General features: G+C 49.1%; 1 protein-coding gene across 2 annotated transcripts in view; it reads right to left on the bottom strand.

Moving 5' to 3' along the window:
• Positions 1-14,298, bottom strand: part of GRAMD1B (GRAM domain containing 1B) — a 177,160-nt gene that overhangs the window by 46,900 nt on the left and 115,962 nt on the right. For both annotated transcript variants that reach the window (XM_060160638.1, XM_060160639.1), the window contains exon 3: positions 250-460. In XM_060160638.1, coding sequence (XP_060016621.1) covers positions 250-460 — 211 coding nt within the window. The remainder of the gene's footprint in view (positions 1-249; positions 461-14,298) is intronic.

Here is a 14,298-nt window from a genome sequence, read left to right as displayed (position 1 = left end):
GCCATTTTTCCAGCTCCCGGGGCGCTCTCGGAGTGCTTAGCTGAGACGATACAATTTAACTAGGGTCTCTCTCCCCTGCCGGCCCCGCCTCGCCTCACTGAATCAAGGCTACCTCTGGGACACTAGGGGCCGGCCAACCACGTCAGGTCCCTGGATGACGGGGTTCTCTGCCTCACTGTCCCCCCAGTGCCAGCTTCCCTGCAGCCAGCCAATGAGCAAGGACAGAGTCCCCGGTGGGGTCTGGCTCACCTTGGAGTTCTTGCCACCGCTGCGGCCGGACTGCGAGGGGCAGCTGCGCTGCACGCCCTGCTCCGGCGTGGACGGGGACTTGTCCGAGGAGTGGTCTGAGCCCTTCTCCACCATGCTGTCTCCGTCCGGGTTCTGAGGGGGTGGCGAGCGAGACCGCTTCCGGAGGATGGGGGAGCAGGCCGGCGTGCTGCGGTTGGAGTTACTGGCAGTGCTGCAGGGGCAGACAGAGAGAGGGGGCGGGGTGGAGAGGGAGGGGGAGGAAAGACAAGCAGTCAGTGACTGAAGGCCAAAGACGGGTCCCAACGAGCCAGCTCAGGGAGCCAGGGTTCGGGGCTGGGGAGAAATAGGGAGCAAAGGGCCCAGCTATGGACTTGCTGCACCATAATACTGCTGCTGGCCAGGAGGGGGCGGTGGTGTCCACGTGAAATGGAAATAGCAATAGGAGGGGTAAGTAGGGCAATTAGACATGGAGAGATTCGTTCACCCAGCCATCCATCCGACCATCTGTCTGTCCATCCATCCATCAGACACTGTCAGGACACCCCCGCCCCCCCATTATATGCCAAGAACTGTCTAGGGAACACGGAATTTAAGATCTGAAAGGCTCATCAGAGGTGATATCAGTACTATCAGCTCATTTTGTACATGCTGCAAAATCCAGTTTCTGCATTTGGTTTTGGAGATATTTGCCCATAAAAATAACAAAAATAATCCCACTTTCCAAAGCATTCACAACATATTATTTCACTGGGTCCTTAAATCATTCCACCAAGGTAGTAATGACGAGTGCCATAAGACCAGCGCGTGGCAGAGAGAATCAAGCGTCCTCTGATCACAGAGGGCTTGGAATTCACTTGCAAAAGGTACCTCGTACATCCCACCGTACCAAATCCCCTCACGTCAAGGCTTATAAAACTGTGTAAATATTTAGCTTGTGTTCTTAATGGACTAGAGGAGATGAAGAAAGGAAGAGGAGAGGAAAATTAAGTGCAGTTAAGTTCTAACAGGTGTTTGCTTTGCTCTGAGAGAATGGAGGAAGGAAAGAGACGGGGGAAGGAAAGGTTATGGAGGAAAGAGACGGGAAACGGGAAGGAAAGCCCACGTGAGACTGGAAAGCCAAAGCAGCATGCGGGGAGGGGATGAAAAGCCCAAGGCCTGGCACAGGGCAGTCAGGGCAGGCTCGGGGCTCTGGGCACAGCCGGATGGATGCGAGGCTGTCAGGGCCCCAGGAAGCACCCTGGGAAGCTGCATCCCCACCTTCCCTCAGCGAGTGGAGTGCAGGGCAGGGAACACTACCATTTGCATGAAGATCCAGCTGCAACCTCAGATGTCCCACTGGACCCATCTGCAATGAAAACCACGCCCCTTTCAGCAGAACCTTCCACCTGGGGATCCTTGGCAGAGAGAAAAGGAAGGAAGCCCAAAGGCCCAAACCAGCAAGTGCGGGAGGAGGGCAGCAGTGGGGCGAGGGCAGTGCTCTGACTTTTGGAAGGAAACGGATGGAGAGAAGAAACAAAAGGAGACCAGAGTAAAGGAAGCCAAATGTGACCAGAGGGCGTATGGGGACACTAAGGCCGAATGTTTTGCTTCATCCCCAAACAGAATTTGAATTTGGAAACTCAGTTATAATACCAACAACAACTGTGATTCAGAAAGCGGCTCTTCAAGTTCTCACCCCACCGCCAACATCCTCATCGTCTCCGACTTCTGAACTCATCTATGACCATCTCCAGCCAAACCCTGGACAAAGGAAATTACGTTCTTCTCCCTCGGTTGGAAGAGCTGAGCCTTCGAAGAGCAGCAAGTGGCTCCTGGGACCCCTCCGGGGGTGGGGGCTGGGGGCCTCGGGATGGGCCGAGGAACAGAATCAGGCGCTCACCTCTCTGGGGGCGGCCCCGCCCCCTCTCTCGGGCCAATCGCAACCCACGGCCAAACACTCCAGGGCTGAAGCCGTCTCCTGGCACTGCCTCACTGGAAGGACAGCCAGGACCTCTGCCCCTCACCTCAACTAGTTTGCTCAGAGAAGCGAGAGCAAGGGTGTGGATGACACCAAGTGCACGCCTGTCTCGGACACGCGAACGCACAGCTGGGCTCCTGTCTTTTCCCGAGATAAGGGACATCCTCACACATGGTGATTCCAGACCCAGGAATAGAAAGGAGCTCCCTTTATCCTTCCTCAAACTCTGAATCCCTGAGAAAACTGCCTGTTGAGGAAAGATTCGAGCAAAGGGTAGGCAAAAAATTCCAACCGGGAGGAAACTCACCCCAACTATCCAAAACCGCGTGAATCTGGGCGCTCGTGGTCGACGTGTCTAGGAGATGTTCTCCCCGCCTAGTGACCCCACATCCGCTGACCCTCCATGTGCCACCCGACGGGTACCAAAAACTCTGCTTTCAACACTTCAGTCAACAGACAACTTATACTACCACGTGCCATTTTCCTCTCTGTGCTTATAAGGCTGTAGATTCGTGTTGCTCTTGAAAATCTCTCCCCTTCTCCCTGATGACGCACACCTCTCTCTTCTATTCCTCTTGCTGTCTCAGCAGCTGGCTCCTCCCTTGTCCCTCCACCTGAAATTTAGTCCTTCCCCAAAGGTGGGCCCTTCACCACCTGAGCCATTTCCTGTTTTCCATGACTTCAACTATGCCTGGAAGCAGAGGACTCCTCTACCTGCTTCTGGTCCTGTTAGCTTCAGCCCAGCAACCTGTTGCCACCGTGACATTTCCTCCAAACTTGTCTCACGAGCACCTCAGATGCTCCAAACTGAGTTTGCCGTCTTTCCTCCCAAGCCGCCTCCCACTACTGCCCAATCTCCGTGGCATCCTCATTTCCTAGTCTCTCAAGCTGCAAGCCCATCTCTTGCATCTCACCCCACAAAAAGTGAGCCACTGAATCCCATCAATTCCATTTCCCTAAAGCTCCCATAACCCATCCTTCCCTTCCACCCCCAGGGCTCTGAGTTCAAGCTCTCAACGCCTCCGGCCTAGACTTTTCTAATAACCTTCTAAGTAGTTTTCTCCTCTCCTTTCCTCTTTCATGCCCATTCACACCTCTGTCCTTGAATCTTTCTAAATAAAAGCCTGATACTATCTTTCTGCCCCCTACTAGCGTTCCTATTAAAGTCCAAAATCCTCAGAATAGAATTCAAAGCTCTCTACTGAAAATAATTTGACACTTCCCTAGATCTCAATACTTTCTCCTTGTACTCGCTCAAAGGGTGCCCATCTTCTCCTCCTACTTATCTTCCCCTGGTTTTCTTAATACACATTCTTCTTCCCCTGCCCCCTCCCTTCCCAACGGCTCACCACTTGTGCGTGAAGCGCCCTCTCCCTTCATATGTACCCAGTGGAGTCCTGTTCATCCTTTAAGACCCATGTCAAACCCCACCTTCTCCAAAAAGCTTCTGTAAACTTCCACCACTGAACTGACCAAAGCATTTAACACTTTGGTGTTTAACACTTCACTGGTGTTAAAGTGAAGACCTTCACGCTCCTGGGCGCACACCTCGGAGCCTCCTCCCTGCTCAACGGGACGCTCTGTAAGTAGTATGAGCTCAGCTAACGCCTGAAGCGAGTCTCATTCTAGTGCACACCCACGGCTTTAACAACCCCCAGGATCACGACAGCTCCCAAATCTGCACCTCCAACCTGCTAATATTAATACAAACAGCTAGAAGTTTAGCAGTGCTTATGAATTCCTGGCACAGTGGCAAGCATTTATTAAGGCATTCTCTCATTTAATCTTCCCACCGAACTGTGAAGTATTAATGGATATTACCAGTCCTGTTTTTCAGGTGCTAAATTGAACGACTGACAGATTAAGTAGTTTGCCCAGGGTCACACACATGGGTAAGTGGCTGGAGAGGCCTAATCAAACGTAGGCCTATCTGATTATAGAGCTTGTTCCCAGAACCAAGCGCTCAGTAATGTCTGTTTGCTGGGTGACGAGACAGGAGGATAGAGGAACAGGATTGATGGGGAGCTGAACGGATGGAAAGAAAGAAGGAATCAACTTTCGGCCTCTAGCCTTCCATCCATTCTCTATTTCACTGTCAAAATGAGCTTTCCACAAAAAGTAAATGGGTCATTTTTGGCCCTCTTCTGCCCCTGGTTAAAGCTCTCTATGCTTTTCTATCTCCCTGGAATAAAATCTGAACTCCAAACTATGATACAGAAGTTCCCCAACTGTCAACTCCAAGCTGCCTTTGAAAGCTCCGGCTTGGCTACGTCTCCCAGGACACACTCGGACTCCGCCATCCATCAAGGCCTATTCACGGACCCCCTGCCACGCTCCGTCACTCCTGCACGTTTTATCAGTCTTTCCCACCCAACACTTACACTCAAGACTAAGCCCAAGTATTGCCCTCACGCCCCACCCCATGCTCTACCTCCCCTCTGATCCTTCGCTAAACAAGAAGAAATGTTAGGAGCTACTACAGTCCTAACTCGGCAGAATCACAGCTAGACTCGTTCGAGTCCTAAAACTCTTACTTTTACTAAGCTTTCTTATTTATTATTTTTTCCTTTGGCCACGCTGTGCGGCTTGTGGGATCTGAGTTCCCTGACCAGGGATGGAACCCGGCCCTCGGCAGTAAAAGTGCCAAGTACTAACCACTGGACCGCCAGGGAATTCCCCCTAAAACTCTTTTAAAAGGCACTCCATCATCCTACAGATTCGGACATCCTGCTGAGCAAATAAAACCAATTCTTATGAATCTCATAACCTGTAACACGGTTTTTTCAACAAACTCTACAATGTGTGCCATTAATCTGATCCTGCCACCCTTATTAACAATAGTATTACATTATATTTCAAAATCCTTGGATTTTAAAGCTAAAAATGACCTTAGGTTTGCTGTAGAAAGAAAGGAAGACACGGATTTTGGAAGGGCTATTGGAGTAAGACCGCCCCCACTTCAGATTTCAGAATTAACATAGCCAACTCTTAACTTCACATATAAGAAACCTGAGAAATAGAGGTTAAAGGTTAAGTGCCTGGCCAAGGGGATAGGACTGCACATCTGGATCTTCTGTTCCATAAACATTTACTGAGCACCTGGCATAATACTAGGCGTTCAAGTTCATACTGATGAGTCAAAAGTATCCTTGTGCTTAGGACATTATCAGCCGGAAGAGCTAGACACGTATTCCTCTCATTTTAATATAAGCAACAAGTGGTGTGACAGGAGAGAGGAAAGGAATCTCAGTCAGAGGTCAAGAAAGGCTTCCTTGAAGATACGGCCCTTGAGACTTAAGCTGGGTCCTGAAAAATGTGTCAGAGTGAGCCAGGTGAAGGGCGTGGTAGTAGGAGGGAAGAGACAGTTCCTGAAAAAAAAAAGACAACCCACAAAAACCAAAACAACAGCATGAACAAAGGTATGAAGGCCTAAAACAGCATGGAGTACACAGAGCAGTACAAGGAACTGTGTGTTTTTGAAACATAACATACTTGAGCGAATGCTTAAGAGATTCTTGTCCTCATCAACTCTCCCCAGTAACAGGTCAGCTGAAACGCCCCCAACCACCTTCAACCCCACTGCAAGGGGCCCAGGGGTCATTCACTCACTTCCCGTCTCTCCTATTTTATTTTATTACTATTATTTTTTTTGATACGGACCATTTTTTTTTTTTTTTATAAATTTGTTTTTGGCTGCGTTGGGTCTTCGTTGCTGCGCACGGGCTTTCTCTAGTTGCGGCAAGCGGGGGCTACTCTTCACTGTGGTGCACGGGCTTCTCATTGCAGTGGCTTCTCTTGTTGCAGAGCAGGGGCTCGAGGCGTGGGTTTCAGTAGTTGTGGCACGCGGGCTCAGTAGTTGTGGCTCGCGGGCTCTAGAGCACAGGCTCAGTAGTTGTGGCACACGGGCTTAGTTGCTCTGCGGCATGTGGGATCTTCCCGGACCAGGGCTGGAACCTGTGTCCCCTGCATCGGCAGGCAGATTCTTAACCACTGCGCCACCAGGGAAGTCCGATACGGACCATTTTTAAAGTCTTTATTGAATTTGTTACAATGTTGCTTCTGTTTCATGTTTTTTGGTTTTTTTGGCCAAGAGGCACGTACGATCTTAGCTTCCCGACCAGGGATCAAACCCGCACCCTCTGCGGTGGAAGGCAAAGTCTTAACCACTGGACCGCCAGGGAAGTCCTCCATCTCTCCTATTTTAAAATCTCCATTAAAGACTATGTCACTCCTCCCCTGGTTACTTTGCTAACAAAGAGTGCTTCCTTAAGTCTGGCCACAGTATCTCATGCTACAGTTTGATCCTGCTTCCCATAGTTAGGTCTAGCTGAAGTCCCTGAGAAACAGGGGCACATGGAAAGAGGACCAAGGCTCTTGGGCTTCCTGTGGCGACCCTCCTGGCCGCATCTCCCACCCCCACTCGAGACGTGGGAGCCACGGCCCCGGTCTGCTTGGCCTTCTGTTCCCTTCCTTCTGCCTGTGTAGTCCTGCAAGCCAGCTCCCTGATCAGCCACCCACACAGTTTCAGACCCCCAAGCAGAGCTGGATAGTCAGCTGGTGTCCCAGTGCTCTTCATTTTTTTTAAAATAAATTTTATTTATTTATTTATTTTTGGTTCTGTGTCGGGTCTTTGTTGCTGCGTGCAGGCATTCTCTAGTTGTGGCGAGCAGGGGCTACTCTTCGTTGCCGTGCACGGGCTTCTCATTGTGGTGGCTTCTTTTGCTGTGGAGCACGGGCTCCAGGCGCATGGGCTTCAGTAGTTGTGGCACGTGGGGCTCAGTAGTTGTGGCTTGCGGGCTCTAGGCACGCGGACTCAGTAGCTGTGGCTTGCGGGCTTAGTTGCTCCGTGGCATGTGGGATCTTCCCGGACCGGGGCACGAACCCGTGTCCCCTGCATTGGCAGGTGGATTCTTAACCACTGCGCCACTAGGGAAGCCCTCCAGTGCTCCTCATTTAAGTTAACTTGTTTGCTTGCAGCAAAGTTAGCTGTTTCTGCCCCAGGGATTGCAAGATATGTACCTGTCGCTCCACCCCCAGAGGCTCCTTTCTGGCTCTCAGGCCACTGTGGGTTCCGGCCCTGGCTCATTCCCAATCAGACCCCCTCCTTCCCACCCCTGGACACTTCATGTTCACTCTATGGTTCGCCCTGAGCCCAGCTCCGCCATGACCTGGATGATCAAACGTACGGCTGTCACAACTTCAGTGCCCCATACTGGTAATTTTTTAAAGACTGCCTAATACATTCCAGTGCACCCCACCCCAACAGAAAGAGCATTTAATGAGAAATGTAGAAAGCCAGTTTCAAATGAAACGTTTGTTTGCTGAAGGCCTGCTTGGGCCCTGCAGGGTCAGGATTAATTGCTAGTGTGCAGTGTAAGCAGGCTCAGCGTTGAGTCCCAGCTTTGCCACTTGCTGTGTGACCCCGGCCTCTAAGCCTTATTTTTCTCATCAGACAAATGAGAGATAATAATACCTACCTCAGAGGATTGTTGTGTTAAGTGAAATAACGTAAGTGAAATCTTCAGTGCGGTGCCCGATACGTAATGAATGATCAATAACTATTTCTGAGCTGCTCTTATTAAGAAGGTTTTTGTTCCTCTCTGTAAAAAGTGGAATAATTATCCTTGCCCTTCTTCCTCAGAGGGTTATATGGACATGCTTTGAATGCTCCCAAACATTACTTCCCATAGGAGGGACCAAATCTACATGGGGTGCTCTCTTGAAGTGCAAAATCCCAGCTCCACCCCCACTCAATAAAGGACAATCTCCAGGGGATGGTCTTATGAATCTGCATTTTAAACAAGCACCATAGCTCATTCTGATGCACCCCAAAATTTAAGAACCAGTGTTCCCAAGGACTAAACCATATAAGGATCAAGGGATCAGTGACCGTATCTGCCCCAGATGACAGAAACCTGCTTATAACTCTCTTGAGCGCATCAGCTATTCAATGTCCGCCGGGTGGGTGGACTCGCTGGAACAGAAAGTCAGTTGAGCTTGTCAGAGGAAGCGCCAATGGAAGAGACCCCCGGGTTGCTGGGGAGTGGGCTTGAAGGTGTGGTTCTCAATGTAATACTACGACTCAGCACACCTTCTTTCGGTGCAGGAGCCTGACAATTATCATTAGATCCCACGCCCACAGCCATATTACAAACACCGCTCCCCTCCCTGCCTTTAGTAGCATCTAGTTAAAGCGGATTCCGATATCGAGCGCTTCCTAATTCCTAACAGCTGACTATTCTGTTATCTAGCTATGCCCGCCCCCATCCCCATGCCAATTCTGAAGTTTCATCAGTAATCCTCCTCAGCTCTTCATAATAGCACTGCAAATATCCATGCAAATTAGCCAGCTCCACTTTGAATTTTCCCATAGCACATGTTCCGGTGTCTGAGATAGGATGGCCATAGGTGTATTTGCATAATAGTTGCATGAAATTTACATGCTTCCTGCAAATGCCTCCATTAGATCTGTCCACCTAAACTGGTTCCAAATTCAGAGTTGACGAGGATTCCCTGAAGATGGTTGTTTTTCAATCCCTTTCTGTTTTCCTGCTTGTCACTTAGTGTCTCTGTACCCATAAATCCACAGCACGGTAGATGGGAAGGGCAGACCCAACCAGAATTTTGCAGAGGAGGAAAAATAGCCCAGATCACAAATCCCAGCTGGGCCCCAAATTCCCCTTGGGCCCTCCTCCTAGGAGAGCAAAATACCAAGTCATTTAGAAAAAAAATTTCCCAGGCCTGCTTCAGTTCTTGTTATGATGTCCCGGAGCTCCAGGTCTTGGCCCCCTTTACCCATGAAAATAAAACCACAGTCTCAGGTCCCCAAGGGATGATTGTTGCAGAGAAAGAGTCAGAGTCCTCTTACTGTTATGGATGGAAGCACAGGCCCAGAGAGATGATGTGACTGTCCACCAAGGGGTTAACAGGCAGCTAGACAGAGTGCTCAGCAGTGTTAAGTCTCAGGAGCTTTTTTCCCCCATGCTTTTTAGGATACTGGATGGGGTGGGGTTTTGAAAGGATGGAAAAATGTACTATTGTTCCTCCTAAGGGGAGCTCCTGGTGACCATGTATAGAACTCACTCTTTGAGAGCCTATCACTTCGAATCTAAACCTGGCAACAACTCTGCCATTGGGTCCAATTCCTTCTCTTAGGGAGAAAAAGCCAACTGTGCTTTTTCTGTCAAACTGTGATTACCTGGTTGAAGAAAGGGGCCAGACCGCTTCTGAAGAGATGCCTTTTTGTTGTTGCTGGGGTTCTTTGTTGGTTTGTTTATGGCATAGAGGTTCTCTTCCCAACTTATGCTAACGCAGGCCTCTCTCAGCCTGGTCCCAGCATGCCACACTTTGGCCTGGATGTAGCATCGTGTTGCATTTCAGCAAAGGGCAGGGAAGGAGAGGGATCCTGGGATAATGCCTTTCTTTCCTAACACAGTTCATACAGGGCAACTGCAGAGCCTGACACTGAGCAGGCCTCCCTCCACTGCTGAAAGAGCAAGATTTAGACAGAGATGAACATCTCGCTCCCTCTCTTCTGTTCTAGTAACTTGCTGAAATGCCCCAGGGGCTTGCCAAGTTGGGTGAAATATACACAGTGTTCAGGGAAAGGTTCTGTCTGAAATTTGGAACCAAGAAGGTGGAACTAGACTGTTGCCAGGTCAGACCATGGGCAGAGACACCTTACAAATGGAAGCCTGACAATTCTCCAGACTCACTATCTGGCCACTGGTCATCCAAACACTGGTTCACAGGGTCCACATGGCCCAGGCCCCACCCTCTCTCTGCACTGTGCCCCTCATTGGTCTCCATCTCTGTAGATAACTCAGGGCACTTCTTATGGCCAGTAAGTTCCACGGACCCATTCTTCCTTCCCTGTCTTGTTCAAGTACCTATGGAAAGCTAATTTTTTTAAATCTTACAAAGGGAATGAAAGGTGGCAGAGCCCATCCAAAACATCTGCAGCCAGCTTCTAGGTACACCTTCTAGGTACATTCTAGATACATTCTCATTAGGGAGCTACTTACATACTGGATACATTCTAGATACATTCTCATTAGGGAGCTACTTACATACTAGATACATTCTAGATACATTCTCATTAGGGAGCTACTTAAGCCCAGAAGGAATTACTTGTGGGGAAAGTCTTAGCAGTGACTTCAGTTGTTGCTGAACTTATTAACTGAGCAACTCATGAAAGGTACATGGAAAGGTACAAGGTACATGGAAAGCATCTGGCCAAGGAGAAAGGCAGAAGAACATCAGTTACCCTACTATTGGCGTTCTTGGTCCGGAGAGGTGATGGGTGAAGACAGGGCTGGAGAACGGGCAAAGGTTGTCTGCCTTTCCAACACAAGCCAAGGAGAGATCGCTCATCACAATGGCTGCAGCCTCCATGCACCCTACTCCCCCACTCCCTGGCTTTCCTACAGCTTCTGTTCAGCCCAGAGTTTGGAATTCAATCCAGGAACAGGCATGACAAACACTATTTTTCATTTCCATGGAGACCAGGGCCCGCAATAGAACCAAGACTCCATGCCTGAAATGCCAAAACAGCCTGACCCACTTTTCCTCCTTCCTACAAAAACAAAATAAGTTTGTTTGGGTCCTGCCAGAGCTGAGGGAGAAGCCAGGGCTCCAGTTATCTCTATGGCCATTTCGAAGAGTAACAAATGATGATAACCTTTGAAAACTCTGATGAGCTACAGAACCAGGGTCAGAAGTCAGAGGCAGACATGAACTGTTTTGCACAAAGGTTCACAGGCCACACCCAATCCATCCTGTGTCCTTGTCCTAACCTTCTGGAGGGATGGACTTAATGAGTAGCAATCCAGTTCCTGGGATCCAAACTCAGGGATCTGTTTCCTCAACTTTCTCTTGTACCACTTCCTCCCTCACTCTATTCTGGCCTCCTTGGACCTTTCTGTTCCTCCAACACACCAAGTTCACCCCTGCCACAGAACTCTCACTCTAGAGTTTTGAATTTTGATTCCTTTTCAACTTTTAGATCAAAGTTCAAATGTCACCTCCCCCAAGCAGCCTGTCTCAAAGGGCTACTGCATCTAATGCAGCCTCCCTGTCTCCAGGCCATCACGATCACGTCGTGCCATTTCCCACCTTCACGGCACTTATCCGGAGCTGAAGTAGTCTTATTTTTTGTTGTTGAGTTGCTTACACTAGATTGAACACTCCATGGGGGCCGGGGCCTTGTCTACTGTGTGGTTCCCCAGTGCCTCTAGCTCAATGCCTGGGGATCACAGATATGTATTGCATGAATAAAGGAAGGCACTCATTTTAAAGCCCCTGTTCAGCCACTCTGTTAGATATTGCTTTCTTAAGCCTGCCCCAAGTCTGCCTTCTTATAACAGCCCAATGGTTCTTGTTCTGACTTCTGTATCCATGAAAACTAAAATTTGACATCACTTCCAGACTTTGCTGGCCTGATCACTTTGTCTAGACGTAAGTGTACATATTTGAGTTTAAATACCGAGCTGTTTTGTGCCCTTGAGAAAAGTCACTTTATCCTTCTGTACACCTGTGTTCCTTGCCTACTGGAGGCTCACAACCTAGCTTACTAGGGTGACTGGAAGAAGCTAAAAACAAACAAACAAAAAACCCCAACTAATTAGACAGTGCATCCCCAAAGTAAAGGGCTTCCTATAATCTGCTCATGGTGGGAAAAAGGGGGTTAGAAGTAGGAAGTCAGTTTCCAGCTAAGGAACTGCATCCTGTTTCTAAATTCTGTCCTGTCCACGAGGCAAAGACAAGGGATGAGAATACAAATTGCTGGTATCCACATCTTCAGCTAGTCCCCACTTCCACAGGGCTAGGAGGATACAGACTTAACATGAAGCTGAAGATGCTGAAATTAAACACAGGAACTTACTGGTGGTGTACAACTTCCTTTCTCTGAGTTTGTTCACAGCAGGATAAACACCTAACATTTGGGAAACAGTCCTGCCGGATTCACAGGCAGTGTTGACCGAACTGCTCTCTGACAGTCTGCAGTCTGGAAGGGGACTTAGTGGTCATGTAATCTCACCTCCCACTGGACACAGGAATTTCCTCTTTGAGGTCCTGTCAACAGCCACGTCCCCCCACCCCCACTTCAGGCTTCCTAGGAGAGAGCACCCATTAGGTGGCCGCACATGTGTTGGAACAGCTCCAAAGGGACTTAATTTTAAGCGCCATCGTCCTTACTTCTCCACGATTCTCCGTGCTCATTCTCCATCCAGCTCTCTCTGAGCTACACAGTTAAGCTGACCTTGTGGATTGGATGTCATTAAACAAGCATCTACTGAACACCTAGCATGTGTCTCCTACTGTGTGATACGTATTCATCCTGAGGGCCCCACAGGGCAGCGACTGTGTCGTGGTTCTTTGTAGATACGCAAGGATTACATACACAGTACTAAACACGCTGGGTACACAATAGGGTCTTCATGCTTTTACACTTTTACACTATCAATCTCAGTCAAATCTAAGTACAATCTACCCAAAGTATTTCAGAAGCCTCAACGCTCAGGAGAACGGGACCTTGTGAACGTGGAAAGGTGCCAAGCTATTCCAGGCAGCCCCTTCCTTGAAGGAGATTTCTAATCCATTGGGGGGCCACAAATCACCAGAAAAAGGCAGGGAGGAGTTCAACTGAATAGAACGTCCAGCTGCTTCTAAGTTTGCTCCACAAGGACCCCCTCCCCCATCCCGCGCAAGAGAAATGTTGCTACTAGAACTGAAAGGAACTTGTGCAGGGTCCATCCGTCCGTCCAACCATCCATCCATCTAACAAACAGCTGAAGAGAACATGCTCCAGATAATGAGGGAAACAGGCTCTACCTCTAAGGAACCCACCGTCTATGAGAGAGACAGACATGTAATTAACCCTGCGGTTAAGACCTACTTGGATTCAGTCAAACAGTTCCCCTCATCACCTGTCAAGGGAGCTGGGCAGTCCGACTCGGCCCCTTCGCTGTGTATGATCTGGGGGCAAACCCCTCCTCCCTGAGCTTCGGCTTTCGATATGCAAGAAGAGTGAGTGTGAATATATCTTAAGCCCCCCACAGAGACAGAGACGTGAGAGGGGGTGACAAAGAGCGTATAAGGGACACACCGCGAACTACTGAGAAGAGCGGCTTCTCCGAGACACAGGGACCCAGATCTACATCTGGCAAAGGATCCAGGAACAAGATCCAGGCTGTCCGGGCCCCTGGTTAACTCAGCATCAGCAGCTTTCCCTCTCGTCAGGGCCACGCCATCTCAGGCGCCAGAGCCCGCTGCCGTGCCGTCAGGAGAAAGTTCCCAGCCGGGCAGGCAGGCTAAGGGGTGTGCAGTATATACAGGTGGATGGGGGTAAAGAGAAGCATTGGGTGCACCCTTCCTTCCCTTCTCTCCTCCCCAACCAAGCTGTTTGAGCCAAGGGTATGGCTCATCCCCTCCAGAACCTATGGATTCAAATCCAGTTCTGACTCACTTTCTGCCAGAGATCAAACAGAAACAGGCTGAAGAATAAACATTATGTTAAAATCATAGAAATTTTAGAACAAAGAGGTCTGTAAGAGGGGTCGGCCAATCTGCCCGGTTGCAAGCAGATACCTATGTCACCCAAGAGAGGCTGTATGCTCATTTAAAATATATTCAGAGTACAAAATTCCAGGGCTTCCACCTCTGATCCTTCTGACTGGCTTCTGCTACCATCAGCAAGTTCTTTATGATTAAAAAAGAAAAAAAAAAAAAAACCTGTTAGAATTCCTTTGGGTGGAATGAATCTAATGCCTCCAACCTATTTTTAGAAGTTTAAAATCATTTCTCCTACATCTCCACCTAATCTTTGTTTAGCGTCTACCTCAAGTGACAGAGAGATAATTAAATGATGATGTAACTCACTTCACCTTAGGACAACTCTTCTTATTTTAAGCTCAATCTGTTTCCTGTGGCTTCCCACCAAAGGTCCTATATCTATCTACCCGCTTGGCAGGTGCAGAATAAATCTCACTCCTCTTCCACATGGCGCTTTGGACGTGGCTCTCAGGCTCCCTCAGTCTTTTCTTCTCTAGACTTGCTGGTCCCTCTGGCCATCCCTCACACAGCACGACTAT

Source organism: Lagenorhynchus albirostris, chromosome 9, assembly GCF_949774975.1.
Source record: "Lagenorhynchus albirostris chromosome 9, mLagAlb1.1, whole genome shotgun sequence".
Classification (NCBI taxonomy): Eukaryota; Metazoa; Chordata; class Mammalia; order Artiodactyla; family Delphinidae; genus Lagenorhynchus; species Lagenorhynchus albirostris.
This window is presented reverse-complemented; position numbering and strand designations above follow the sequence as displayed.